Source organism: Vespa velutina, chromosome 5, assembly GCF_912470025.1.
Source record: "Vespa velutina chromosome 5, iVesVel2.1, whole genome shotgun sequence".
Lineage (NCBI taxonomy): Eukaryota > Metazoa > Arthropoda > Insecta > Hymenoptera > Vespidae > Vespa > Vespa velutina.
Genome location: NC_062192.1, coordinates 1,739,261 through 1,766,630, shown reverse-complemented (window position 1 = coordinate 1,766,630; position 27,370 = coordinate 1,739,261). Strand labels below are relative to the sequence as shown.

Below are 27,370 nucleotides of genomic sequence, written 5' to 3'. Positions count from 1 at the left end.
GTGGAAATGGGGAAGCGTCGAAGCAAAGTGAGGATGACACAAAATACCGACGACTTCGTGTATTTCCAGAATCGAAAGACTTTAGGGAAAACTTATAATCTTTGGAAAAGTTCTTTTCTCGAATACTCCAGGCTTATGTTACAATCAATCCTACGTATTATTTACGTGAAATATATTTTTCGTTTTGCGTATCTCACGTCGAATTATTAAAGAAAAATAAGAAAATATTCATGGAACGAGGGGAAAAATGTGGTCCTTATTAAAATTCAACGTGACTCTTCTGCTTTGGCTTAGAATGCAATTAACGAAACATCGCCGAATTAAAATTCTTATAACGTTTCTTTAGTGAGGGAGACAAAGATTCCTCATGGACTTCTCTCGCAAACTACTCGTGCTAAAATTTCAAGGACACTTTCTTTTATACCCAAGGATCAATCATGTCGTTTCGTAATAGAACGATTTAATTCTATTTTCAAAATAAATATCTAAATTATCATATTGTCAAGTGCGAGGAGACATTGTCGATATTACGATTTTATTAACTGCGATAGAAAACGAATGTGATATACATACGTCAGAATATCGATTCATCTCGATGAACGAGAAGCGTCAATGATCGCTAATACAATACGTTCTCGTCACGTGTACGTTTATTCTAAACGCAAACCTCATAGAGACAGAGATAATATACATATGTCTATGTATATGTATATGTATATGTATATGTATATGTATATATATACACCCTCTTCGGAATATTTTTTACTAGATATGAATGAACACGAGTGTAAGGCAGATTCCGTTACGTTTTTCTAATTATGTATATAAAACATTTCGTGTGGAAAATAACGAGCAGTTTACAAAAACAATGTACCGTGCCAAGTAATTTCTTACCGTTCACAATCTAACTCTATTTACTTGGCTTACGAATTAATTAGAGATACAAACGTATATATATATATATACATACATAAATTTTACGTAACGATGGCAATAGTCTTTCAATACACAACATGTATATGTATATATAATTAAGACACGTTTCTCGTGGTTACATACGCGGTGACGAATTCTCGAATCGGCTCAACGAAAAACCGATAATCGTTGTTAGACATCGTCGAATACGACAAAAAAAAAAAAAAAAAAAAAAAAAAGGAAAAGAGCAATAGGAGGAGGAGGATGAAGAGAGGGAGAAGAAACGAGGTAGCGATCGATTGAACCTCTGCTTTTTCTCTCTCTCTCTCTCTCTCTCTCTCTCCCTCCTCTCTCTTTGTAGGACTCTACACGAAATCGATATTCGCTCTACCGTGGAATCACGCGAGATTACTATCCTATTCCGAATTGCCGTGGAAAAAAAAAAAAAAAAAGAAGAAAAGAAAAGACAAGAAGAGAAAAATAAAGCAAGGAAAAGTAAAGAAAGGGAAAAGAAGAAAAAGTGACATAGGTATTCATCACAGTTGTGTAATTAAAAGATAATTGCTTTTATCGTATTGAAATTCCAAGCAAATCTCTCTCTCTCTTTCTCTCTCTCTCTCTTTCTCTTCCTCTCTATCTCCTTCTGTCTCTTACCGCCCACTCTCGCACGAAATAAATTTCGACAAATATATACGTGTAAACGAGCACGTGTAAAGAATGTATCTATACACATGCATGGAGATCAAACAGAAAGAAGAAAAGAGAATCAGCAACACGCAGCAGCAACGATTGTCTACGATCGTCGAAAGTATATCGCGTTTCCATTGGCTATCTCTGCTGCATGTTACGACTTGTCTCTACCCAATGAACGCATATGCGCAGACAGACAGCAGCAGCACCAGCAAACATACGCATATGCGCTCACACGCGTGCACGCACGTAAGCATGCACGCATGCACGCACATGCGCATAGACATTTATTATATATATATATATATATATAGAAACGCTCGAGCGAGAGGAAGAAGCACGAACGCACTGTTAAAAGGACGTTACACGGCGTTGAAGCTAGTCTAGCCGGATCCGGGACCGAGTTCATTTCACTTTGCAGTCATCAGGTTCTCCTGAGTCACTCAAGCCGGCGAGTCGACCGAGCAGACAGGTTGCTACCTGCCCTCGAACCTTCTCCTTCTTCTGCGTGTTCGTGCCTGTGAGATCTCTCTCTCTCTCTCTCTCTCTCTCTCTCTCTCTCTCTCTCTCTCTCTCTCTCTCTCTCTCTCTCTCCTTCTATCTTTCATTCTTTCATCCAAGTCTCGTGGAGACTTGCCAAGCTTCAGTATTTCTTTCTGTTCTATGTGAGAAACACCTTCGCCATTCCCTCCCCCCTCTCCTCTTATTCTTCTCGAATATATATATATATATATATATATATATATATATATATATATATCTTATTCTTTCTATCTTACTTCACTTATTTAGTTCTCTTTATTTCTTACTCTTTCTCTCTCTCTCTCTCTCCTCTCTCTCTCTGTCTCTCTCTCCCTCTCTTCCTCCGTCTGTTTTCTACCTGACAGGCACGCGCTTGAACACGCCAGCGTTCCGGCGCCGAACCGGTCGTCGTTCAAACTCAGGGAAAATAAAGACTACCAACGCAACGCGCAAGGCTCGCCTGCAGCTCGATTTGGAAAGCTGTCGACAAAAGAAATTAAAAGTCAGCTGGTCGCTCGATGTGAATCAGCTGACCGAAAAAACCGTTCTGGCGGGGATGAATAATATTTCTTCCACGACGACAGCAATGAACGATGAGATTATATATAAGATAATTCTCTATATCGTAAAATTTCAATTTCTTCTATGTTTCTCTTAATTTTACATATTCGTTTGATAAAGTTGAATGCATTAATAAACTCGTCTTCTTATTTAAGGAAGGAAGATTTAATAAAAATAAAAATAAAAAAAAAAAAAAAAAAAAAAAAAAATACATATATATATATATATATATATATATATATATATAAGAATATAATATAGAAATCTACCACTTAAGAATCAATCAATTAACTCAAAAATTAAGTTCTCTTTGAAAATGAACAGTAGATCAAACTGATCCAAGCTTTCATATCCAATCTTGATTAGATATCACGGATAAGATAAGATGAAAGATATGTATCGATGAATAAGATATATTTTTAAGAAACTCTCAAGAACATTCAAATCAATAAAGGATAATATTAAATAAAAGAAGAGAAGGAAAGCGAGAGGAACAAAGAAGAAAAAAAGAAAAAGGATGAAAGAAAGGAGGGAAAAAAATTGGAAGCGTGGTCTCTAGTAGCAAGCACTCGATCAATTTTTCTACTACGTGACCGTGGGAACACTAAGTTGAACAACACGATCGACTTAAAACCCCTTTCGTACAATATAGAACCGAAACGGTGACGGCCGGAAGGTCGATCTTACGTGCAGTAAACTTACTCGCTCGCTCGCTCGCTGGTTCTACGGGTTTGGAATTTCGTACTTCCTGTGTCCCCTTTCGTTCGTATATTGAGGTTCCGTTCGCTCCTAAATATACAGCTGTTATGCCCGAAAGGAAGCATGCGGACGGTGGTCGGCTGGAAGGCATCGATTTGTAGGAACTTCTGAATCATAAATACATACGATCGCCTCGCCTACGACTAGAGTACTAAGAGCTAAGCTATAAGAGTTAAATGTGGATCGCTAGTGCTATCGATATTTATAGACGACTGTATATGAATTGAGTACGATAAAGGATGGTTTACAGAGATTCGTAAGGATGTCGAAAATGATCAATTAACGTTATCGATATATCGAGGAAACACTATCGATCATTTTCATATTCCAAAACATGCTCGTTCATTATTCGGTTATACTTTCCAATATATATATATATATATATATATATATATATATATATATATATATATATATATATATTCTCTGACGGAGGTTATTTCTATGTAATTAAATGTATTTGATCGACAAAACAAATCGATCTAACTAAGTAACTCCATCGAGTGATAATAAATAATGATAATAAATATGATAATAAATAAATACAAATCGATATAAAATTATTATACCTTTAGGGCATTATATACATAGTTGTATAAAAGAATTGTAAACAAAACGTTTACGTAAGTTCATCGGTTATCAGCTGATCAATCTTTTTTTATTTCATAGTTAGGGAAAAGATAATAAGTAGAAAGTCGAAAAGAAAAAAATCGTGTTAATGATAGAAACAATTTATACGACGGGTATATAATATTTATATGTTACGTGTGTAAAAAAAAAAATAATTGGGAATAAGTTCCATACTGATATTATGAATGAATAAAGAAGTACCGATTTAATCTCAACGTGAACTTCTTTTCTAATGTTTGTTTCTATCTATCTATGAGAAAATAATACTTTCGTATTTTTGATTACAAATACATACTTTATGAATCTAAATTTATCTCGGCAAAGTCCGTAGGATACGTATGTAACATAAGTATAATATATAGGAAGGTAAACGCGCGTGCGCGCGCGCTCGCGCACACGCACATGTATATACATGTATCGTACGATATATATGTATATATATATATATATATATACATCGTAGGATGGGTCAATTGCCCTTGGTAAATGCATTTATGACCCTCGAATGTGGCGATGCACCGACGAAGTAGGCGATAAATTGATAACGCACGCATATGTATATAACGACGTTAGTGGCACACGTTCGTCCTTACCTCGTCCACCCCTTCTCGAGAAAGATTACGGATATTATTAGATATCATTCGTCTAACCTTTTTTTTCCATTACCGATTAAAAAAAGATACTTTATATTATCACGAATATTATAATAATCAATCGTTCGTACATACAATTTTGATTCGGAAACATACAAATTAATCCTTTTGACTTCGTAGTATAGATAGATATCGGTTCGAATGGAAATGGTTCAAAGAGAAAAAAGAATTACTTGAATGGAAAAAAAGAAAAGAAAGAGAAAAAAGAAAAGAAAATATAACAATGGAATGTTCCTTTGCGAAGTGCATTTTCCAGACGAACAAGAATCGCTTAATCCGAATCAGACGAGAAAAACGAGAGGAGTCGTATAGATCGCAATATAGCACTCGTAACTTCAAGATATTTCGCAAGAGTGGACTATTCTAGAGTAATTCTAGCTTCAAGGAATTTATCCTTTTTTCTTTTTCTTTTATTTATTTTTTTTTTCTTTCTTTTTTCTTTTTTCGTTCTCTCCTTTCAAACGAAACGAAACGAAACGTCTAGAGAGATCCGTTGTGTGTATCTCATATGAAGGTTGGTTGGTCATCTAACCGGATGATAAGTATAACTGTGCGTCTACGAGGAAAGAACTGTGCGATGTTTCAAAGAGAACACGATGTTCAACATCCGTAAAAAAACGTTTTAACGTCGAACCTCTTTCTTCAAATTCATTGATTACTCGTGACGGTACAACCTCGGATCAATAGTTTCTACTTTCAATATTGAACAAATTCAAGTCAGTCTCACTTTCGAGGTCGATCAAATGCATGATTTGAAAAGTAAGAGACCACAGAAAATTATTCGTATTTTATGTATATATACATATATATATTGATGTATTGATATTTGTTGGCCTGTAAAAAAGAATTCATTGAAAGAGTTTCAAAAGTTCATTGAACTAAAAAAATTAAATGAAACTAATTCACACATGAGTATAGGAGGATCTTTTTTTCTTCTTCTTTTTTTTTTCTTTCTTTCTTTCCCTTTTTTTTCTCGGAAAGTAAAATTTTCCATCTTACAATTACTCGACTTTGGCAACATCGATTACGTAGAAGATATAATGGAAAAGTGAAGATATGATCTATTTCATGGGTCATGCGCCAATGGATCAGTTTAATACATAGCAATTTTCGATAACTGTTTTTATTTCTGTCATAAAGGCCATAGGGAACAAAGTTTTATATTCCCTTTTTACTTTTGTTTTTTTTTTATTTTTTTATTTTTATTTATTCTTATTTATTATTATTATTATTATTATTATTATTTTTTTTTTTTTTTTTTTTTTTTTTTTTTTTTTTTTTTTTTTTTTTTTTTTTTTTTTTTTTTTAATATATATTTGAACTCGAACTAGATTCAATTCGACCTTCCTCCTATTATATAATATCAGCCATATATATATATTCGTTATTATCATAGTCTCTCTCTTTCTCTCTCTCTCTCTCTCTCTCTCTCTCTCTCTCTCTCTCTCTCTCTCTCGCATCTTTTTACAAAAACAATTTTCACACATTTCTCATGAATATCTATACACACTGTCGATTTGTGTAAAAACAAAAGTAAACAAATCATGAACTCAGCGATGCACCCGAAATGTTTACGTTGAGGTGATAAAAAAGGATTGCGAATTGTTAAATAATTTAATCCGACTATGTCGTAATATAATTATGTATATGATTCGTGTAATCGATAAAAAATAAAAAAAAAAAAAAAAAAAAAAAAAAAAGGAAAGAAAAAGAAAAAGTAGGAAAAGGAAAAAGTATAATGAGTGTGAAACGATGAATCTCTGTTGTTTAGTAACAACGCTTAATGACAATTAAAATGAATTGTTCACGCTTAAGAACAGGTAGGCTACAATCATTATTAGCAAGTATAAATAAATTTATGCGAGTTAAAGAGGGAGTTCGTTCTGTGTCTACATACATAATATATCTATATTCATCTCTTATAATCATAATTTATTAATAAGAAACAATGAATACTGTTTTGCTCTCTATATCTATCTTAGTTGTTTTCTTGACCAGAACAAATTTTTAACGTCGATTAGACTTAACTAATGACGTTCGAATTCGTTTTGTAATTATACGGCTTTAATACGATGGAATCTTAATTATCAATGATCGCAAGAGCAAAGGCAAAATAACGATAAGAATTTAAAAAGCATCACTGAATCTAATAACACAAAACTGATAAGACAGAAATAACATATCTTCCTATTTAGTGACATAACTGCGAAAGTACTTACAATACAAAATTACATTTCTTCCTTTAATAAAAATTTGCAGGATTAACGATATTTTTAGAAAACGATTTCTTCTTCGATTATTTTTTCCTTATTATAACGAAAACGTTATCGATGATTAACCGTTGATGTAAAAATCTAATAGTAAAAGAATTTAATAATAAATGTAATAAGAAAAAAATTTTTCTTCTCAAAAATTTTCTACCTGTTCGTTTCCTCGATATGTCGTCAAAAAAAAAATAAATATCTAGCTCGCGCAACGAATGATTCAACAATATTCGAATCCAATAGTATCCTAAAATAATTTTACGGATATGACGAAATCCATTCGCAAATCGAACGTCCAATATTGAAATTATCGTCTCGTTATAGTATACAGGAGCAATTCGCGTGTTTGTACAAGAAGAATATTCGATGTATTCCAACGTGGATTAGAAAGACCCGGGAAACTTTTCGACTATATATATATATAGTCGAAATACATATATATATATGTATGTATTCGAAACGCTTTTTGATAAGTAATTGTCACGTCGAAATTTCATTTGCGTCAGACAGTCTGGATTACATCGCGATCGGCTATGTTTTACATCCTATTTTTAATGTTTTAACGAGGCATCACGGTACATTCAGTAAGTATAATAACGTGACGTGCTGTAATATGTCTGTTGCTTCTTACCAGAGATAAAGAATAATCGTTTACTATATGCAATCTGCTAGTGGATAAGATAGAAGCTTCTTTCGCAAGGGAACTACAATTACAAAGAAGAGTTTAATCTCCTATGTACTTCATGTCAATCGCGAACAGAGAAACTTTTGTTCCGAATCGGGGAAACTTTTATTAAAAGTGTGTTTAAGCTTGACAGAGTTAATAATTTACATTACTTAGAAATAAATCTTCAAAGAACGAAGAAATTTCAATGCGTCCGAATTCGTACGTTGAATGCTAAAATATATATTTTTATATATAACACACACACACACACGCGCGCGCGCGCGCACACACACACATACACAACATATATATATATACATACATACATACATAACATATTACGAGCATAAACGTAACTATAGAAACGGGAAACGATAGAGAAAGCACGCATAATAATACTCGTTTCAATGACGAGGATGGCGGTAAGATAGGAAGAAACGGAAGAGAATTGCATGTAGTAGGGACTAGCCAGGTGTTTCGCTTAGATTCGCAAAAGAACCCGCACCGACACGGCGCGCTCGCCTGGCTCCATTTTGTTTTATCGACGACGTCCCACCGGTAAATGACCCACTTTTAAGGCGCGTTTCTAACGAGACACCACTTCCCCTTAGCTACGATCAGTAAATTTTCTCTATCTTTTCGATCACATTATATGTAGCTCGAGTTAACGAAACACGCAAAGGAAAACCAAGCGGCTTGAAAGCGAATCGAAGTACGTGTATAATAATGATAATACTACTGCTAATAATAATAATAATAATAATAGTAATGATGATGATAATGATGATGATAATGATGATAATGATGATTATGATGATAATAAAATTATGAATAATAAAATTATGAATAATAAAAATAAGACTCACCGAGTCGAAGTTCCCCGAAGTTACCACAGCCAATTTTCTTGCCGACCCGAAAATTCGGGCCAACCATCAGCACAGCGGATGAAGAGGTGACACTATGCCTCGAGGAATGGACATTGGACCTCGTGGCGTTACCACTACCACGGGAGGTCCTTTTCGCCGCGTCCTGCTGATCGCGATCGGAGCCACGGCCGAGCTCCTTCTCGCGGCCATCCCTGCCGTCTCTCTTCTGCATCCTGACAGGACGACGATTTAACGATAATTTTAATCTTCGAACGTTCCTCCTCTCACTTCTCCTTTCCTCCTATAACTAAATCGAGCGAGAGAGAAATTCTATATCTTTCTCTCCCTCTTTCTTTCTTTCTTTCTTTCTTTCGATCTGCCCTCTCCCTACGTGTATGTACGTACGTACGTACGTATATATCTATATGTATTGCGAACACGTATACGTATACGATTGTATATACGTTTTCTCTCTCTCTCTCTCTCTCTCTCACTCTCTCACTCTCTCTCTCTCTCCCCCCCCTTGCACGCGCGTCACAGGAGACGGTCAGTAAAGGCAATATTATTCGTCGTCGTTAAGCAACGCTGCTTAAGGATCTCCATTCTCTCTGTTTTTTTTCTCCTTCCTCGAAGACGCCAACGAAGACGCGACTTCCTGATGGAAGGACGAAGGGACACCACCATACGAGCTGGAGCACCTAAATCAGCGGCGTTGCTAAAGAAAATTTCGCCGTCACGCTTCGAAATTAGGATCAACGACGAAGATGACGGCGACGACGACAGCTCCGACGACAGCTCCGACGACGACGTACGATGACAATGACGACGACGACGACGACGACGACGACGGCGACGACGACGACGACGACAGCCGCGATAGCCGCGACGACGACGACGACGACGACGACGACGACGACGACGACAACAACTTCACTCTGTCGAGATCGACGATCCCCATGCCGTTCTAACCTCACTTACTCTTTCCGAATTTTAACAACGACAAAATGCTTATCCACACTTATCGTCGAACGTTGAAAGAAATCACGGCTAAGTCCGCCGCAAACGGCAAGGTAAAGCACGACACGCGGCCGACACGCTCTCGTCGACACCTATCTCTAATCTCACACACACACACACACACACACAAGCACGCAAATGCAATCGCACACCCACCTCAAGAAAATACGCACACACGCGCGGTTAGCGCGCAAGAACGTGCACACCGCAGGCTCACGCGCGCACCCACCTATATCGTTTTCTTTCTCCCTCCTTCTCTATTCGTTCCTCCTACAGCTATCTCTCTTTCTCTCTCGTTCTTTCTTTCTCGCTCACCCACACCCTCTCGCGTAGTCCTATCTCTCTCTTTCTTTCTTTCTTGCTCGCTCGCTCGCTCGTTCGTTCGTACGTTCTCACTCACTCACTCTCGTTCGTTCTTTTTTCTTTTAGCCTTGCACTCTTTCGCTACTTACAGGCACTCTCTCTCTCTCTCTCTCTCTCTCTCTCGCTCTCTCTCTCTCTCTGTCTCTCTACTTTCTGCTCCTATATAAGTACCTAGCTTAACTATCTCCTTCTTCCTCTTTCACTACTCAAAGCGGCCAGTGGTTGTCACAGACGGTTGCGAGGCCGAGCCGAGTCGAAGACCCTGGACGATCCCATATCAAATTTTCGCACTGTCCTTGTCAGTCACCCGGCCGGCCGGCCAGGCACGTTGATCCCAAACGAAAAAAAAAAATCCGTCCGGTTTCAGCCACACCGACGAGCATCGCCGTGGCAACCGTCCTCCTTGCGCACGACGACGACAACACACACCGATGACTGTTCCTCCATTACGGAAGCGGTCGAGCCGCGTGCGAGATCACGACTATTACACGATTCTCGATATCACTCTCTATCTCTTTCTTTCTTTCTTTCTTTCTCTCTCTCTCTCTTTCTTTCTTTCTCTCTCTCTCTCTCTCTCTCTCTCTCTCTTTCTCCCCCGTTTTCTCCGGTTACGTATGGTATCCCTTTAGATGTAACGAGAGTGAAGAAACGTGTGGACGGCTCGGTGAAAATGAAAGAGGGAAGAGAGATGACGCTTAGACGCGCGAAATCATCCAAGTTTATACGTACGGGAGGGAGGATGGAAGGGAGCAGAAGAAGGAGGAGGAATTCTTCGGTCGCTCGCGAAAGAGTTCATGGGCTCGTGTCACCAGAGTACGGCTGATCGCCGTTATCCCACAGAGCGCGCGCGCGCACACACGCACACGCTCGAGTGCGGCCAGTTGAGTTCTTTCCAGCGTGTGCCTCTTTCCCTCTCTCTCTCTCTCTCTCTCTCTCTCTTTCTTTCTTTCTTTGTTTTTTCCTTTCCTTGCCACTCTTTCGTTTTCCCTCCTTTATCCTTTGACCGATGGCAAAGCGTAATATCTTTTCCCACAAGCACAACAGTCCTCCGTGCCTCCGTGGTGATCGCGCGAACGCGCACACGCTACCCCGAAAGGCCAGTCGGATGCGGACGAAACGATCGCGGACAGGTTTGCGCTCTCCCGTCTCTCGCGCTCGACTCGGGGAGACGGATAAGATTTGTTACGAGGCCGACAATGTTGCCAACTGGAGGGGCAGGGTCAGACAAATGTATACGCATGCGCCTTTTATTCGACGTCGTTCATTGGTCAACGTTTTCTCAAGTACCGTTAGATTTCCATTGGCTTCACGAAACTTTTCCGATAATTATCAACGAGATAAAAGAGAATCGACCAATCAGCAATCGTCGCGGTTTAATTTAATTATACTATGTATTATAATTTATGTATACAACTTATTATTCATTAAATGAAATAATATGGAACTATTAATATCTCAATATCGTTATTATTACAATTTTTATTTATTAAAATCGGCGTATCCATTAATTTTCCTAATGTTATTTTTAATTTACTATCACGCATCACCAATAACGATGGATCGTTTTATATTGAGAACCAATCAGAATATTGTATTAGAAATATTTTCTTAAATGTTGAATTTATCTTTAAGTGCAAGCCGCCAAAAATATTTGAACGGTGAAAGTAACTGCGTGGGTGATACAAATAAGTGTCACGAAAAATATGTATTATTTTTATCGAATATAAAAGATCGATCCTTTGAACAGTTATGATTATTTTTTCTTATTCTATCCTTATTTATCGAACGCATGATATTTATCCTTTCTTTGGATAATTTACCTTCGGGTAATAGCTTCTCTAATTAAAATTAATTTCAAGCAAGGTTTTCTTGATTGACCTATCAAATATTTCAAAATTTTCTTTTATTAATCCAAAATTAAAATTAATCCAAATTTCCGACGTCATGGATGAATTAGGAAGTTCTAATCTTCAAATTGTACTTAGTATTAAAGAAGGTATTTATTTTAGGCTATTTAATTGTTTTGATTTAATTGTGAATTAAAAATTTTGCATGTATTGTTATTCGTATGCTCTAGGAAAAGGTTTTGAACAGATTTCACAGCCAACGATTCTTATTGCAACATTAAATGGTCATTCTTTAGAATCTGATATTATTGAACCAAATTCAAATCCACAATATGCAACTGATTTAGTTTGGGAAACAGATAAAAATTCTTTAAGGAAGTATGTATTATAAAAGTAATATTTATATTTGATAAAATATTATTGTATGTGAATAGAATAATTATAATAAGCTTTTATATATAGAATGAGATGTGGACAAACTCCCTTAAAGTTAGAATGTTTTGCTTTAAAGGATCATAACAATAAAGAAAAAATCGGATATATTCTTCTTAGTATAAGATCTGCACAGATTATACCTAAAAGTAAAGAAGTAGATGCGAAAGCAAACTGGCATACTTTATTAGGATTGAAAAATGATCTTAGAGCACAAAAACCTGAATTGTTACTATCATTAAGCATTGAAGATCGAGAATATGCTACCTCAAATTCTTTGATGAAGGTAAAATACTAATAACGTTGCATAGCTTCTTTTTTCTTTTTTTTTTCTTTTTTTTATTAAATATGTATGCGTTTTAGTTGGATTATATACAACCATACGATTGTCCTACTTCTAAAACTAATATGATAACTCCATCTTTAATTTACGAAGAACGACTTATACAATTAGGACCACTGAATCTCTGCAATGAAATATTTCTTTTAAATATAATATCGAATACTGTAATAAAGTTGGATACATTATTGCTTGAAAATTCAAATAATGATATAAAAGAAAATCTTTCAATTTGGTATTATATATTAGAAAATGATGTGAAACTTAAACCTTTTATAAAAGATTCTGAAAAAACTTTGGTTCTTAATGAAAAGATTGTTGTAAGAATTAGGAGTTCTTTAGATACATTAAAAAGCTATTTACTATTAAAACCACATTTGAATATATCTTTAAAATATAAAGATAACATTGTCATTCAAAAGCAAGTTAATTTGCAACCATTAATAAACGATATTCCCGATTTACTTCAATTTACCAATGGCAAAACAACAATTCTAAATGAACGATGCTATCTAAATCAAACAAATATATTTCATCCTATTGATGTAGAACACAATCAGTCTTATATAGATTTACAACTTAAACTACAGTATATCGGATCAAAAGAAAATTTACATAATTATGAAACTAATCAAGTATTCACAACTGAAAATAATATGGCACTGTTACCTACTAATGAACATAACGAAGAATATAATAATACCTTTGATCAAGTAATTAAGTTGAATGTTTAATATTTATAGTTGATAATATATACTTTTAAAGTACCACCTATATTTTTAACTTATTATCAACCATTTGTAATATTTTCCTAAACAAGAATAAAAGAGAATAACTTTTAGTATTTTATTTGAAAAACATATTTCAGAAATTTACTGAAATCGATATGCATAGAAATCCTGCAGGTGACTTTGAAAAATATACTTGCGAAAGAATCATTTCTGACCATAAGAATATAGCTATGCGTCCAACAAATTGTGATATGCAAGAAAATTCTGTACCAATAATATCTCAATTACCAAATAGTACAGATTATTCAAAAAATGTGGAAAATTATCATTGTTTTTGTTTGGATATAATGTTAGTTGCAATTAAATTATCTTCAGGACCTGCAATACAAAATATTGAGTTCAGGTAGAATTTATCCTAATAAATTCTTATGTCTGTAATATGAATAATATAAATAAATATATTCTTTTTTTTTTTTTTTTATAGATTTCATCATCCAAAAGCGGAAATTATGTCAACAGTTCATTCTAAAATGTCAGTTTTTTTAGGAGAAAAAGTCAAGTTAAGAGACATTGGTTGCAAATTACATTTTATATCTACAACAAATGAAATCAAACAATTGTTGGTCTCTTTTCCTCCTAAAATTAGTATATATGATGTGGGTGGAGATGTTAAAACTTATATAGCACAGTTTTCTCTTGATGTAAAACAATTATTTCATCACGACAAGGTATTAAAATGATAATAAAAAAAAAAAAAAAAAAAAAAAAAAAAAAAAAAAAAAAAAAAAAAATCAAACGAAACAATTCAACGCAATAAATACACAGCATGTATTATTTATTTAGTGGAAATACGAATACGAAATGCCTTTATACAATCCAGAGGAAATTAAAGTCGGTGAATTAGATATTGTACTTAATTTATTGGATCATGGCCCGTACTATAGAATAAAACAGAATGTCTCTGGTATGCATTTATTTATATAGTACGTCATTTTTATTTATTTTGTATTAATTCTTATTAATTCTTTTTATATAAATAATAATTTATTTTCATTTAGATCAAAATTTTGGTCCACCAATTATAGATGATAGTTTAGCATATAAAATAGTTGATGAGTTAGAGACATGGAAAGAACGACAAAAGGAAATATTTAGAGTAGAGGTACATTATACTTTATATTTTATTTTTTATTACATATAGATGTTATATATAATAAAAGTACAGAGAGGATTTGACACATTGTTCTACGTAATGTTATACAGTTAAAAAAAAAAGAAGAACGTCATTTAAATTTATTGAGCGAAGAATGGCAAAGGCAAAAGGAAAATTTAGAATCAAAACTAGCATGCAGTGTTGAGCAGTGTAAAATGTTAGCAAACAATCTAAATAAGGCAACTGATGATTTAAGAACACGAAGATTAAAAAATCTTGAAAAAGAAGCTAGATTAATAAAGGCAAATGAAGATTTGCATTGGAGATACGAAGCTAAAGTTCAGGAATTAAAGGAATCATTACGTATAATACAAGAAGAATCAACATCGAAAGTTAGTATATATAATAGTTATGTTTTATTATGATTATATTCATTCATTCATTTTTTTTCAATATGTTCTACATACATTTTGTAGATACGTATTTTTGAAGAAAAAAATGCTTCTCTTGAAGCAAGAATTGAGCCTTTATCTATAGAAAATGAGAAATTACGACAAATGATAACAAAGCAAGCAGAAGAGTTAGAAGTATATCAAAAAGGATCTCTTACACAAGATCAAACAGCAACTTTGTTACAAGAATTAAAAACTCTTGAAGAAAAATATAATAATGCGCAACATAATAAAACATTTTTTAAGGAAGAATGGGGTAAAGCAGTTCGTGAAATTCACAGAATGAAAAGAGAACATCAGCAAACAATTCAAATTCAAATTAAAAATAGTAAGGAAGAGTTGAAAAATTTAGGGTGAGTTAAGACTTATTTAACTATATTATATTGTCATTGTTTATTTACAAAATTAATATTTTATTTTGATGTATAGTTTGGAAGATATATTATGTGCAGATACAACAGCTTTAACAAATGATCAAATCTTATTAGGGCAAATTCAAAAAGAAATAGATGTATATAAACCTAATCCTTTAATGAAGGAAAAACGTCAACAGATTCTAACACCAATAACTGAGATATTTCCTAAAAATTCTCAAACTAATATGAAAACTATTTTACATAAACCAGAAGAACATGATGAACGATTACAAGCTCTTATTGAGGAACGGGATTCTCTACTAAAAACCGGTAGTTATACTAATGATGACACAGTAATTGTAAAACTTAACACGGAAATTAGGAATCTTTTGATGAACAGTTGAAAATACTTTTAAAAAATTATAGGGTTTGGAATAAATTAATAATAAAAATTAGAATCATTTGTTTTAGATAATTTTACATATATATATTATTTATTGTAAATAATAGTTAATTTGATACATCTATTTGAATAAATGTTTTGTATATGCATTAAACTCGGTAGAAGTAAGGAAGTTTGTTTAAAGGTGCTTCATAATTTCGTATCCATCCTGGACCAATGTAAGTAACATTATCTGATGCATCTTTCCACAATCCTTTAGGTAAATATATATCTCGTGATACAGCACCTTCTTCTATTACTGGTGCTACCAAAATTTCTTCTCCTAGTAGATATTCTATAAAAAAATCAATAGAAATTATTATTGCAATATAATTCATAAATTAAATGATAATAATTTATATAAATTCTTAATTTACCATCCTTAATTTTATGAGCTGTTTTGTCAGTTGGATCGACCCACCATATGGGAGGATTCAAAGGTGCGCCTGTTTTAATACACTCATTCATACGATCTAATATAAGCGGTGTTATATCTGCGTGTAAGTCTGTGTATTTCTTACAAATTTCAACGGTCTTAAAAATATGAAAAAAATAAAAAATTAAATTAGTATATTAAATTCGATTATATATTCTATTATCATTAAAAATAGTTACCTCATTATCAAAATCCCATGGTACAAAAGAATATTGTAATGATGGCATAAAAACATTAGCTTGCAACCATCTAATGAATAATTCTTTTGGTGGATATACAGTGCCATTTAATGCACCATTCAAATATCCATTACCGCCTATCATGTCAGGAAGAACAAATACGTATCCATTCAAATTCATTTGCAGGAGTGTTGTAATCAAAGTAGGTAAACCGTTATTCCATGACCATGTTGAGTCCTTATCAATCATTCTAACAAATATGGGAAGATCTTGGCTTCTCCATCCAACACGAACTTCTATATTGTCATCAAAATTGTTAGCAAGTGCAGTAACATAGTCCTTTGTGAAGATTCCAGGCTGAGTATCCAATGAACCATTTAAAGATGGTATTTGAGGTAGCCATGACACTTCACCAGCATCAAATTTGAAACTATCTATACCAATTTCTTCAAGTAACTTTAATCTTGCAACCCACCAATTAACTGCTTCTGAATTTGTGAAGTCTATTGTTGCAGATTCAGTACCTTTGAATTTAAGAAAATTACAGTTTTTGTTATTTATATATATATATATATATATACATATATACATGGTTTTATGCATATAATATTCTTATATTTGATAAATCATTTTACCTTGCCACCATTGCATGTCAACTTTTCCTGTGATACTCTTAACAAAGTATGAATTATTTAGAGCAGTACTATATGCTGGTTCACAATTTTTATTAATGAACGGATGTATCCATAATGTTACTCTAAAACCTCTATACTTTAATTTTTCCGTAAGTCGAGCAATGACAGGAAATTTAGATTTATCAAACTCAGCTGAACCATAACAAGTTTCCCAATTGTCATCAATTTCAAGTTGACTATTGTTAAAACCATGTTCAATGATATCAATTGCAAAATCTTCAATGACAGATTCACTGACATTAACTTTATATCTAGCCCAAGTGGACCATATTGGATGTTTAATCATTCTTTCATTTGGATGACCTGTAGGTTTGCCTAAATGATTCTGCACTACGTACTCGTGTGCTACTCTTGGATTATTAAATATGCCAATTTCATAATTAAGCGTTATAGATTCTCTATGCCTATAAGGACCTTTATTCTTTGCAACGAGGCAAATATATTTGTCCATATAGTTGTTTTGATCAAGAAACAATGGATCTTTCATATCCACATAGATGTATGTTCCTTTACCAGAAAGCCAATAACGTTCGGCTACAGCCATATTTACAGGGTGTGTTGGAACATATGGTTCTTCTTCGTAATACATATGTTGAATGGGCCAGTGCTGATAACGTAATTGTGGTCCTCCAAACCATTCTGTGTCATCACCAAGCTCATAACAATCTATAAGCTTTGCATCAGAATCTTTAACAATTCGAGATACACTGATGACATCACTATTTGTAGATAATCTAATCACTGTGTGTATTACATCTTCGTTTTTAAGACACACGTTATCAGTACCACAATTCAAATCTATGAGAGTTGGACCCCTTAATATATCAGAAGATTGAGTGTGGAGAACATTACGTGTACATGAATCTTCCCCGCCAGAGTCTAAATAGCATAATACAAAATTAGTTTGAAATCTCCTTAATTTTATTAAAAATCAAAAATGTGATATATCTTCACTTACTCCTGCAAATACGTAAAGTTGCAACATTTTGATTAATTTCAATTGTAACTACAGCATTCCTTATATTACGTTCAACTTTAGATCTTAATTCACATTGAGATTTGTGAATCAATATGATATTAAGAAGCAAAAGAAGCCCTACTGGAAAAAGAAAAAAACTCTCGTATATATCCACTATATTCTATTTTACCACATTTAATTTAAAAATACTCTATTTTACAACATTTAATTCAAGAATTCTGTACTTACTATTTCTCCATAACAACTTCATCTTGCACTTAACTGTATCTACAACTGTAATATTGTATAAGTTCACTTTGATTTATATATCAATGTGATATCAACCAATTGATTTTTTAAATATAATTGCTCTTATGATGTTTTAGATATTATGATAAGTTGTTCCTATGTATAAGATAAAATATTCTGACCTTATCACATATGAAGTATTTTCTTTGAAAAAGGTATCTTTTCTTGTTTATATATATTTTATATCTACTGAAAAATCGTGTTTTTAATTTCTTTCTATAACTAAAAGATTTATTATCTTTTAATACTTTTACATTACCCTTATATACTTTTAATTTTGTTCTAATATTAAATATAATTACAATGTGAATATAAAAAAATGACAATTTTTATTTGTATTTTGGTAATTTGAAGTAAGAATATACGTATAAAAAAAAAAAATTGCATAATCAAAAACTACATGTTGTCTCCAATTAAATTCGTTTATTATATAAAATACATATATATATATACATATACAACATATTTTATCACAGGAATTATGTCAATAACAAATGACTCATTATGGAAGATAAATTTTACTTGACAAATTATTATCTAAAGGAAAGAATTATTATAGTGTTAACTATAACTAATATTCTAATAAATGAAGAAAGAGAAAAAGAAAAAACTACATAAAGAATCATATATACATGAATAATGTACGTGAAGGAAAAAGAACATATGTCAAATGTAAATATTTTATAACGGGTACAATTTGTTATGGGAACGGCCCTGAGGTCGGATGACCGCATGCGGGTAGAAACCGACGCCTCGAAACCAATTTACCGCATCCGGTCTGTGCAGTTTTACTTGATCATGAGGTGTGATCTCACTGGACAGTGGGTTGCATTTTGACAAATTAACGTCAAAATGTGCGAGACCGAGAGATTAATCAATCTCGTGAAAAATTATCCAATTTTGTATAATATGAAGAATAAATATTACAAGGACATTAATAAGAAAGCAACAGTGTGGAAAGAAATAGCGATTCAATTGGACTTGGAAGATGGTGAGGATTCGTATGGGGGCCATCATCGGTATTCGGATAGTCAGAACAATCGAATAACTCGCATATCGATTATCAGTTATTCGATATTCATAAGTAATCCCTTTCCCTGCTCCAATTCGATAAATATTCGATTGATCGATCGAACTATTTGAATTTGAATTTAAATTGTATATAATCCACCCCTTAACGATTTCATGATAAAAGAAATTATTTAATGAAATTCTAAATTGATTTAAATCAAATCAATTGTAATAGATTAAAATATTATTCGTACGGAGAGTATATATCGATGATATAACATGATACACATATATTTTATCAGTTTGATGTCATTTTTATTATAGGTACAGTAGCAAAAAATAAATGGAGGCACCTTCGTGATTGTTATGGAAAATATTTACGATCACAATCAGATGCTACAGGACAATGTAACAAAAAATATAGAAGGTGGACTTGGGCTAATCAGATGGATTTTTTAAAGCCTTATGTAACCACTAGACAGTAAGTAATGATTACGAAAATTTAATTACTTTTTTTAATTTTATTCGAAGAGAATCGATCAATAAAAGATCTGATTGTGATCGGAAATTACCGTTCACTAAATTCATTTCTTTCTCCTTTTTTTTTTTTTCTTTTTATATCGCTCATTATTATGAAAGCTGATAGATAAGATAAGTACGATAATTCGCGATCACGAACAGTTCACGGGATAATTTTCTTTTAACAATTAAATTATCATTTATTTGATTTTTATTATTGATGTATATTTCCCACTGATGTCATAACTACATTTTTATCGTGAAAGATATAAACGTATAGTTACTTTATATTTTTGTTATGCAATTTTTATTAATAATAACAATAATAATAATAATAAAAGGAGTTTTAATATACAAAGTAAATGTATGTTAGATAAGATATAAAGTTATTATAACACGATTTGTATAAAGAATATCTCGCGCCAAAAATTAAATTTCTTTTTTGTTAGAATCGATTTAAATCATGTAGGAAGTTATTCGGATAGTGATACAGATACAAAGATCAAAAGTGAACCTGCTGGCCATGAAGATATTGTGCAATATTTCAATGATTCTCATAATGAAGAAATGCCAGTTTCTAGGCATTGCTCGATACAACCAACTTTAAATCTAAATATACCTGAAGAGACAATAGAATATTTACAAACGAGAAAAGTACAAAAATGTATGGATGCAGTGGATTTGTTATTTTTAAGTTATGCGCAAACATTGAAGACTCTTTCTCCTCAGAGACAAATAGCAATCAAATTACAGATTGCACAAATTATAAACAGTGCAGAGATAGCACAACTTGGAGAACGTGATAGATTACGTTTTCCAACAACGCCATCGTCACCAACATAGTACTTGGTTTTCTCTTTTTTTTTCTTTCTTTCTTTTTTTTTTCTTTCTTTTTTTTTTTTTTTCTTTTTTTTCCAGTCAATACATATTTATCTTTTGTAAACGATAAATAGTAGATACGTATCTCTCTATAATGGTACATTGTTACTATATTACATTATGTTCCACAATAAATTGTTATATTTCTGCAATATATGTATGCTCATGCATATCATACTGTTACTGTGATAAAAATATTTATTTTTCATATTTACATCTATATGACATGCATACATAAAAATATGTTTCGATTGTAATTTAAAAATGTATTATGTTCTTTGTAAATTGTTTAATCTCATGTAAGAGATAACTTATTGGAAGTAACTTCAATAGCTCTTACAAGATCTTTTCCAAGAACATAAAAGTCTTGTATCATTGTAGAAAAATTTAATACAAGTTTACCATCGTTATTCAATTTTCGGCAATTCATGTTCGATACTTTAAAATCATTGTCTTTTAAAGCAGTAGGTTTCAATAAAACTCCTATTACCATACCACCATATGTATCATGAAAAAATAAAGCAAATTCACTATAACCATCCTATAAATATAAATATTATATTAGTTTAACATCAAATTACGTTGATAAAAATATATATTATGAAGTTCAACGTACCCTTAACTCTTTCAAAAAATATTGAATAGGATCAAAGTCTATGACAGGAATTTTTTCCAGTGAATGTGGTTTATATGGATGCCATTCAACAACTGGATGTTCTTCATTCAGATCAATTGCTTGCAATCTTCTAGGATTAAGAAGTGGTTTCAAATGTATCAAACAATCATATTCTGATATAGGTGATCTAAAGAGAGATTTACAATCTAATATCGTTTTAGTGTATAATTGTTGTTCAAACAATTTTAAAGACTCTTGAGCGAGAAGACATATACGATTCAAAATTAATACAGTCGGTGCTTTTCTAGTCCATAAAGATCCTTGTTGGTCATAAGGTGTAGAAATAAATAAAGGTGGTAAAGTGTCACGCGACTTTCCGAAAAGCGTTTCTACCTCATTTATTTCTTCTTCTGTAAATACATATAATACGTTTAAAAAGTTATTAAAAAGTTAAATTATCTTAAATATATTATATTTACATACTTGACATTTCATCATTGAAATTAACAATAACAGGATCTGTATTCCAGTATTCCCTTGCAAAAATTTCTAAAACTCTTAAAAATCCTACTTGTGGCATATGTGCATGTCTATATGGTTCTGGCATTAAATACATTGATGCTAAAATTAATTCAACTGCTACATTTGGCATATGATAATCATCCAATAAATGAGCAGACAACCAACGTTTTGTTAAACAACAAGCAGCACCAAAAGAAGGATGTTGAGAGTGTATTCTATTATAAATAATAAAATTTATATAATAATTAGCAATAAGTTTTGATATTAAACTAAATCTTTTTACTTGTTCACTTACCCATGTAATGCACCATTTAATTTGGGCAATTGAAATAATTTCTTTTCTAATTCAATAGATTCTTCATTGTCTCTATACTTAATTACACCATCTTCATCGACTTGATGTTTTAAAAAGGCTATTTCTTTTTGATGTGCTATTCTCAATCGAAAAACAAACCCATCCTGATGAATAAATATTTTAATTATATTTATCATAACTTAATTATAATAAATAATGCCATTCCATAAAATACATATAATAAGTTTTACCTTAAATACATCTATATGAGCAACATTTCCTTGTGCTTTTAAATTATGCTGTTTCCTAAGACATTCAGCAATTTGAATATGAAAAGCAGCCTTTGTTTTTCTAATAGCTTCTAATTCTTCAGGCCATTTTCCACTAGTCGATAATTGTAAACTAACATCAAGTGGATAAACATATCTAGGTACCATACCAATATTTTTCGTTTTAAGCATTAAGTAATTTTCACCTTCTTTTGTTATTTTATGACCAGCACGATAAACAGTTGATAATGGTGGAAAAACTTCCGTATAACGAAAAGCTGCACTAGATCCTTGTACACCAATTATTGAAAGAGGTATATCAACAAGAGACATTAAGTCTTTTTCTAAAGAATTAAATGCTTTTATCACGCGTAAAGTTGCTTCTTCACCAGTACCATATACAAAGTGTGTAATTTTAATCTAAAACAGAAAAAAAAAAAATATCAAAATATTTTATTAACAATAAGAATTTTATACCTTCTAATATTTGAATACATTGTATGAAATATTACTTTGTTTAATTTTAAAATATCTTCCATTTGATTAGCAAGATATAAATATTGATTCTCTGATAAATTAAATTTATGTTTCAATATAAATTTTACGATCTTTTTACAAATCATTCTCTTTCCATGTAACGTTTTTCCTTTTCCCCAAATTACAGCTTCGCGTATAGATCCATCTTGAAAGCGACGTAGTTCAGATTTATTACACCAAAATTTTCTGAATAAAGCTGCCTGTTGTAAAAAATTATATTAACATTATATAATACATTTTCTGCGGAATACAGTTTAAAATTAGTATGTTCTGTTTACATCTGGTAAATTAGCTTCAGGGCCTTTCTCAACGATACTAAAACAAAATTCTGGATTTAAGTCAAAACCAATAGAGATTTTTCCAATATTATTTGACAATTTATTTTCACAATCCCATTGCCTTGATTCATTCGGTAATACACATATTCTATGCACTCTATTTCCTAAACCTTGTTGCAATACTTCTATAAGTATCTTAATAGCTTGACTGCGTTTGTCAACACCATAATCTAATTTATCATCTCTGGATGACTTAGCGTCAACAATTTCTTCTATGGCTTCATCATCTTCAATACTAAACATAAAATAAATTATTTGACCAAAGACATAATGCTTATACTTTTTAAATTACTTAAAAATATTTATATTCTTACCATAATATATTATCAAATGCATTATAGAATGGAACTCTATGCATAAAAATAGATGGAAAACTATTAACATTTACATTGTCCAAATGTTTCAAAGAAATCTCTGCTTCTCTTTGTACCCAAGAGAAAGTATTTCTTGATAAAAAGGAAGCTAAGTTGTGATATCCACTTGAATCCAGAAACACACAATCATAATATTTATGATAATCCAAAATACGTTGTTGATTATTATCTTCTTGGTACATGGATATCCCATTTTCATACCAACTAATTTGTACTGCAATAAGAAACATTATAAATATCGATATCACGAATGAAATAAAAAAATAATAATAAATGATGCTGTCTTACCTAAATTACACCATACATTTCTTACTATTTGGTAACTACTCATAAATGTGTTGAGTTTCTTTATTTTTAGCAAATATAAAACATACATTGTCATTATATGACTGCTAAAGCTATCATAACCCTTAATTAATTGTCGTTGGCTTAACCATATCTTTAATAAAATAATACCATCTCTGATATTAGGATATTCCTTTATCAGTGCAGTATTTTGAGAATTTGTTTCTGACATTGTTAGATCATGTAAAATTATTGAATTATAATGTGGTGTTGGTGTTAAAGATCCTGAATAAGATATAATATATTTATCTTATGTATTAAAATATGCATGGTGAAAAATAAATAAATAAATAACATACCACTTGTAACTTCTTCGTTGAAAAACCAATTTGGCCTAATACTATTTTTTTCCGGTGAAAATCTGTTCAATTTGAAACTATTTTCATGTGCAGATACATGTATATGTATGCTTAATTTTTTCCCTAAGCTTCCAGGTGGTAGTATTTTTAATACAGGTTGTAAATTACTACCGATAAATAATTTTTTATCGGCAAGATCATCTCCTATATTTGAAGTTATATATGCTAGATATATAGCTTTTTTTCTTAAATATCTATAATTTTGATAATCATGTTTTTGAAATAAATTGTCTGGCATTTGAATCATTACATCCACAGCAGTATCTCGACCAATTGTACAATCGAAAGAATATGAACCAATAATATTAATAGTTAATGGTTTCAAAAATTTAAATGTGCCTCTGATATCTTCTGGTACATTCAATATAGGAATATTTAAATGTAATTTTTTACTAATATTTCCATCGGCGAACTAAAATAATAAATATATTAAATTTTTATTTAATATCTCTTTATTAAATTAAAAAGTTTTAAGTAAAACTAAACAATAACATACCTTTAATTCATCAGTTTCTTGCAATGATTCTATATTTGTCTTAAATTTAATAAACCACTCGTCAAATAGTTTCTTATATTTATTTTTTAGTTTCACTTCGGCTAATAATTCTTCAATTTGAAGTCTAAATAAATTTGAATGAAAAAGAGTTTCCGTTTCTCTAAGCTGACTTAATTCTTCAACCGTTGGTTGTTTATATAAATCATTCTGTAATTTCTTCTTTTTTATAGGTACATTACCAAGTTCTTCTGTAACACTTCTTTTTTTCCTTGTACTAGAGATAGAATTATTAATGCCATTCAATTCTCGACCAAATTCATTATTCTCGTCAACTTCTTTCATAGAGTTTGATTCGTCATCAAGATCACTGTCATGATTATAATCATCTTCAGGATTTACGTGTGAATCACTATCAATGATATTTTCTTTTAGCTCCTTCATTCTTCCTACCTAAAAAAGATTTTATTTTTAATATTTATTTCACGTTAAGATAAGATGAATTATGAAATAAATTATATGAAAATGTTGTTACATTGTGTTTCTATTAACGTTACCTTTCGAAACTTTTTAACTTTCATTATTAAGAATTTAACTGATTTACTACATATATTTTTACTATCGAAAAATATTAAATAACAATATAAATCGGGAGACCGGTGATAACCACGTTTTGAACCTATAGGTTAAGACTGTCCACTACTTTTTCAAAGTCTGTGCGACTTCAGCGACAGATATGGACAAAATATGAACTACGAATATAAGCGGAAAACACACTGCCCGACTATGTATCTATTGTATTGGTGTATAAATTTCTATTGGTTATTCCTCAATGCGTGCATAATAATTTCGTGTAGATTAGAGAGTAAGTAATTTAATCAGAATTAGATTAAAGGAATTTTGAAAATACATTGAAATATGCAGCCATTCGCTCGATAGTACTTATGTTGCATGATTTATCATTAGATTTCAATACATCGCAAGTACTATTGACCCAGGTCTCACTACGTGGAAGTTGCTGCATGTGGAGACCCACGGACTGACGGTGACTCTACTCTAAAATCCGCGTTCCGCGATACCGATCCGCGATACCTTTCCGCTTCAATGCACTGGCTTCTTAACTAACAGGGTATGCGTAGCTTAGCTACAGCACACCTCTTACAGATAGCTCCACCATTTGCACCGTCCGCTTCAGACATAACGGATTATTAAGCACATCCGAATTCGTGCTTTCCGAATTTCGAACAAACAAAGCGCACTCCTTAGAAATACTAATCGCGTCGCGACACTCACGTGTGTGTTATAATTACGTAGATTCTACTGTTAAGCCGAAGTTCGCGAAGTACCCCCATCGAAATTATCGAGCAAATCAAACGAAGTCCACGGTAGGACCTTTAATCGCGCCCGAACACCCACGCGAGTGTTAGAAAAACGATGACTCTACTCTAAATTCGCGTTTTCGATTCGAACAATCAAACGAATTATAATCGCGCCCGAGAACACTCACGCCTGTGCCCGCCGACACGCGCGCCAGTGTTCTTCCTATCCTTCCCGTATTCGCGCGTAAAAATCGATGATGAATCCTCCCATGCGATGTATCATTCGGCCGCTGATGAACCTATCCCTCGATGACCTATACTGTAAAAGAAAAAGATAAAGAGGAAATAAAAGAACAAAAAAATATATAAAACAGAATAATATATATGTACATATATAAAATACAAATAGAAAATAAATATATATAAATAGATGAGACCTAGAAAAAGAAACAAGAGATGCAGCATTATAAATCATAATCAAAAACATAATCAAAAACATAATTAAACACATAATTAAACACATAATTAAATATATAATTAGAAAGAAACAACATAAATAAATATTAAAAATACATAAATAACATATTAATAACATAATTGAAAACATAATTAAAAATGAAAAATATGAGATAGAAACGAGAGCCGGATATAAAAAAGAGAGCCCAGAGAAAGAGAAGAATAGAGAGCCCCAAAAAGATAAGACAAGAGAAACATTTCTATATGATGCTGAGACAGCAACCCGCACAGAAGCCCTCCCCCACAGGCCCCACCCGTGGGTCCCACCCGAGATAAATAAAGGATAATCAATGAGAGTATATAAGAATAAATAGAAATGACAGTGGACATAAAAGAGAGATAGAAAAATTTCCTTTTCGTTTTTCCGAAAAAATTATTGTACAATAGATTTCTGCCATATTTCTTCTTTTGAAGTATTATTAGCTATATAAAGGGGAAAAATATTAATGTTCAGTTGGAATTAGATTAAAAAGATATTGGAAAAATAAAAAAATATGCAGCCATTCGCTCAGTAATACTTGCGTTAAAGAACTTATAATTAGTGTATGCAAGTAATACCGACCCAGGTCTCACTACGTGGAAGTTGCTGCAAATGGAGACCCACGGGCTAACGGTGATTCTAATTTACTCTAAAATTCGCGTTCCGCGATACCGATCCCTTATGCCTTCCGCTTCGGATATCTAGGGCGACTTAGCTAACAGGAGGTATATAGCCTTAGCTACAGGGACCCCACTTACAGA

The 27,370-nt window shown here is 32.3% G+C and overlaps 5 protein-coding genes across 25 annotated transcripts in view; 2 read left to right on the top strand and 3 right to left on the bottom strand.

The window, feature by feature from the left end:
* Positions 1 to 11,088, bottom strand: part of LOC124949544 (casein kinase I) — a 41,067-nt gene extending 29,979 nt beyond the window's left edge. For 12 of the 20 annotated variants that reach the window (XM_047494782.1, XM_047494784.1, XM_047494778.1 and 9 more), the window contains exons 1-2: positions 10,079 to 11,085; positions 8,528 to 8,760 (exon numbers count right to left, since the gene is read on the bottom strand). In XM_047494782.1, coding sequence (XP_047350738.1) covers positions 8,528 to 8,759 — 232 coding nt within the window. In that variant the 5' untranslated portion in view covers position 8,760; positions 10,079 to 11,085. Of the gene's footprint in view, positions 1 to 8,527; positions 8,835 to 10,078 lie in introns of all 20 variants that reach the window. The other 8 variants (XR_007101092.1, XM_047494789.1, XM_047494785.1 and 5 more) reach the window with 3 other exon arrangements.
* Positions 11,089 to 11,512: 424 nt separating this feature from the next.
* Positions 11,513 to 16,286, top strand: LOC124949542 (centrosomal protein of 120 kDa). Of its 2 annotated transcripts, XM_047494770.1 has the most exons (11): positions 11,513 to 11,903; positions 11,985 to 12,132; positions 12,217 to 12,472; positions 12,550 to 13,239; positions 13,395 to 13,660; positions 13,742 to 13,985; positions 14,101 to 14,221; positions 14,316 to 14,419; positions 14,521 to 14,802; positions 14,887 to 15,215; positions 15,292 to 16,286. In XM_047494770.1, the coding sequence occupies exons 1-11, from the start codon at positions 11,852 to 11,854 to the stop codon at positions 15,620 to 15,622; spliced, it is 2,823 nt and encodes a 940-aa protein (XP_047350726.1). In that variant the 5' UTR covers positions 11,513 to 11,851; the 3' UTR covers positions 15,623 to 16,286. The 2 variants fall into 2 exon arrangements, with proteins under 2 accessions (XP_047350726.1, XP_047350727.1); XM_047494771.1 differs by lacking the exon at positions 12,550 to 13,239 and having other exon boundaries at positions 11,517 to 11,903.
* On the bottom strand, positions 15,680 to 18,471 carry LOC124949543 (myogenesis-regulating glycosidase). The gene is made up of 6 exons (XM_047494772.1): positions 18,178 to 18,471; positions 17,929 to 18,069; positions 16,911 to 17,849; positions 16,276 to 16,799; positions 16,038 to 16,194; positions 15,680 to 15,955 (listed from the first exon to the last, which is right to left on the bottom strand). Exons 1-6 carry the CDS (start codon positions 18,197 to 18,199, stop codon positions 15,771 to 15,773), a joined length of 1,968 nt encoding a protein of 655 aa, XP_047350728.1. The 5' UTR covers positions 18,200 to 18,471; the 3' UTR covers positions 15,680 to 15,770.
* A 260-nt stretch (positions 18,472 to 18,731) lies between these two features.
* LOC124949546 lies at positions 18,732 to 20,685 on the top strand. The gene is made up of 3 exons (XM_047494794.1): positions 18,732 to 19,228; positions 19,573 to 19,729; positions 20,217 to 20,685. Exons 1-3 carry the CDS (start codon positions 19,090 to 19,092, stop codon positions 20,608 to 20,610), a joined length of 690 nt encoding a protein of 229 aa, XP_047350750.1. The 5' UTR covers positions 18,732 to 19,089; the 3' UTR covers positions 20,611 to 20,685.
* LOC124949541 (nucleolar protein 6) lies at positions 20,618 to 25,508 on the bottom strand. Its single transcript, XM_047494769.1, has 12 exons — positions 25,352 to 25,508; positions 24,798 to 25,247; positions 24,242 to 24,713; positions 23,886 to 24,167; positions 23,538 to 23,811; positions 23,164 to 23,458; positions 22,861 to 23,085; positions 22,331 to 22,768; positions 22,080 to 22,243; positions 21,746 to 21,999; positions 21,263 to 21,672; positions 20,618 to 21,187 (listed from the first exon to the last, which is right to left on the bottom strand). Exons 1-12 carry the CDS (start codon positions 25,373 to 25,375, stop codon positions 20,942 to 20,944), a joined length of 3,534 nt encoding a protein of 1,177 aa, XP_047350725.1. The 5' UTR covers positions 25,376 to 25,508; the 3' UTR covers positions 20,618 to 20,941.
* Between the last annotated feature and the right edge of the window lie 1,862 nt (positions 25,509 to 27,370).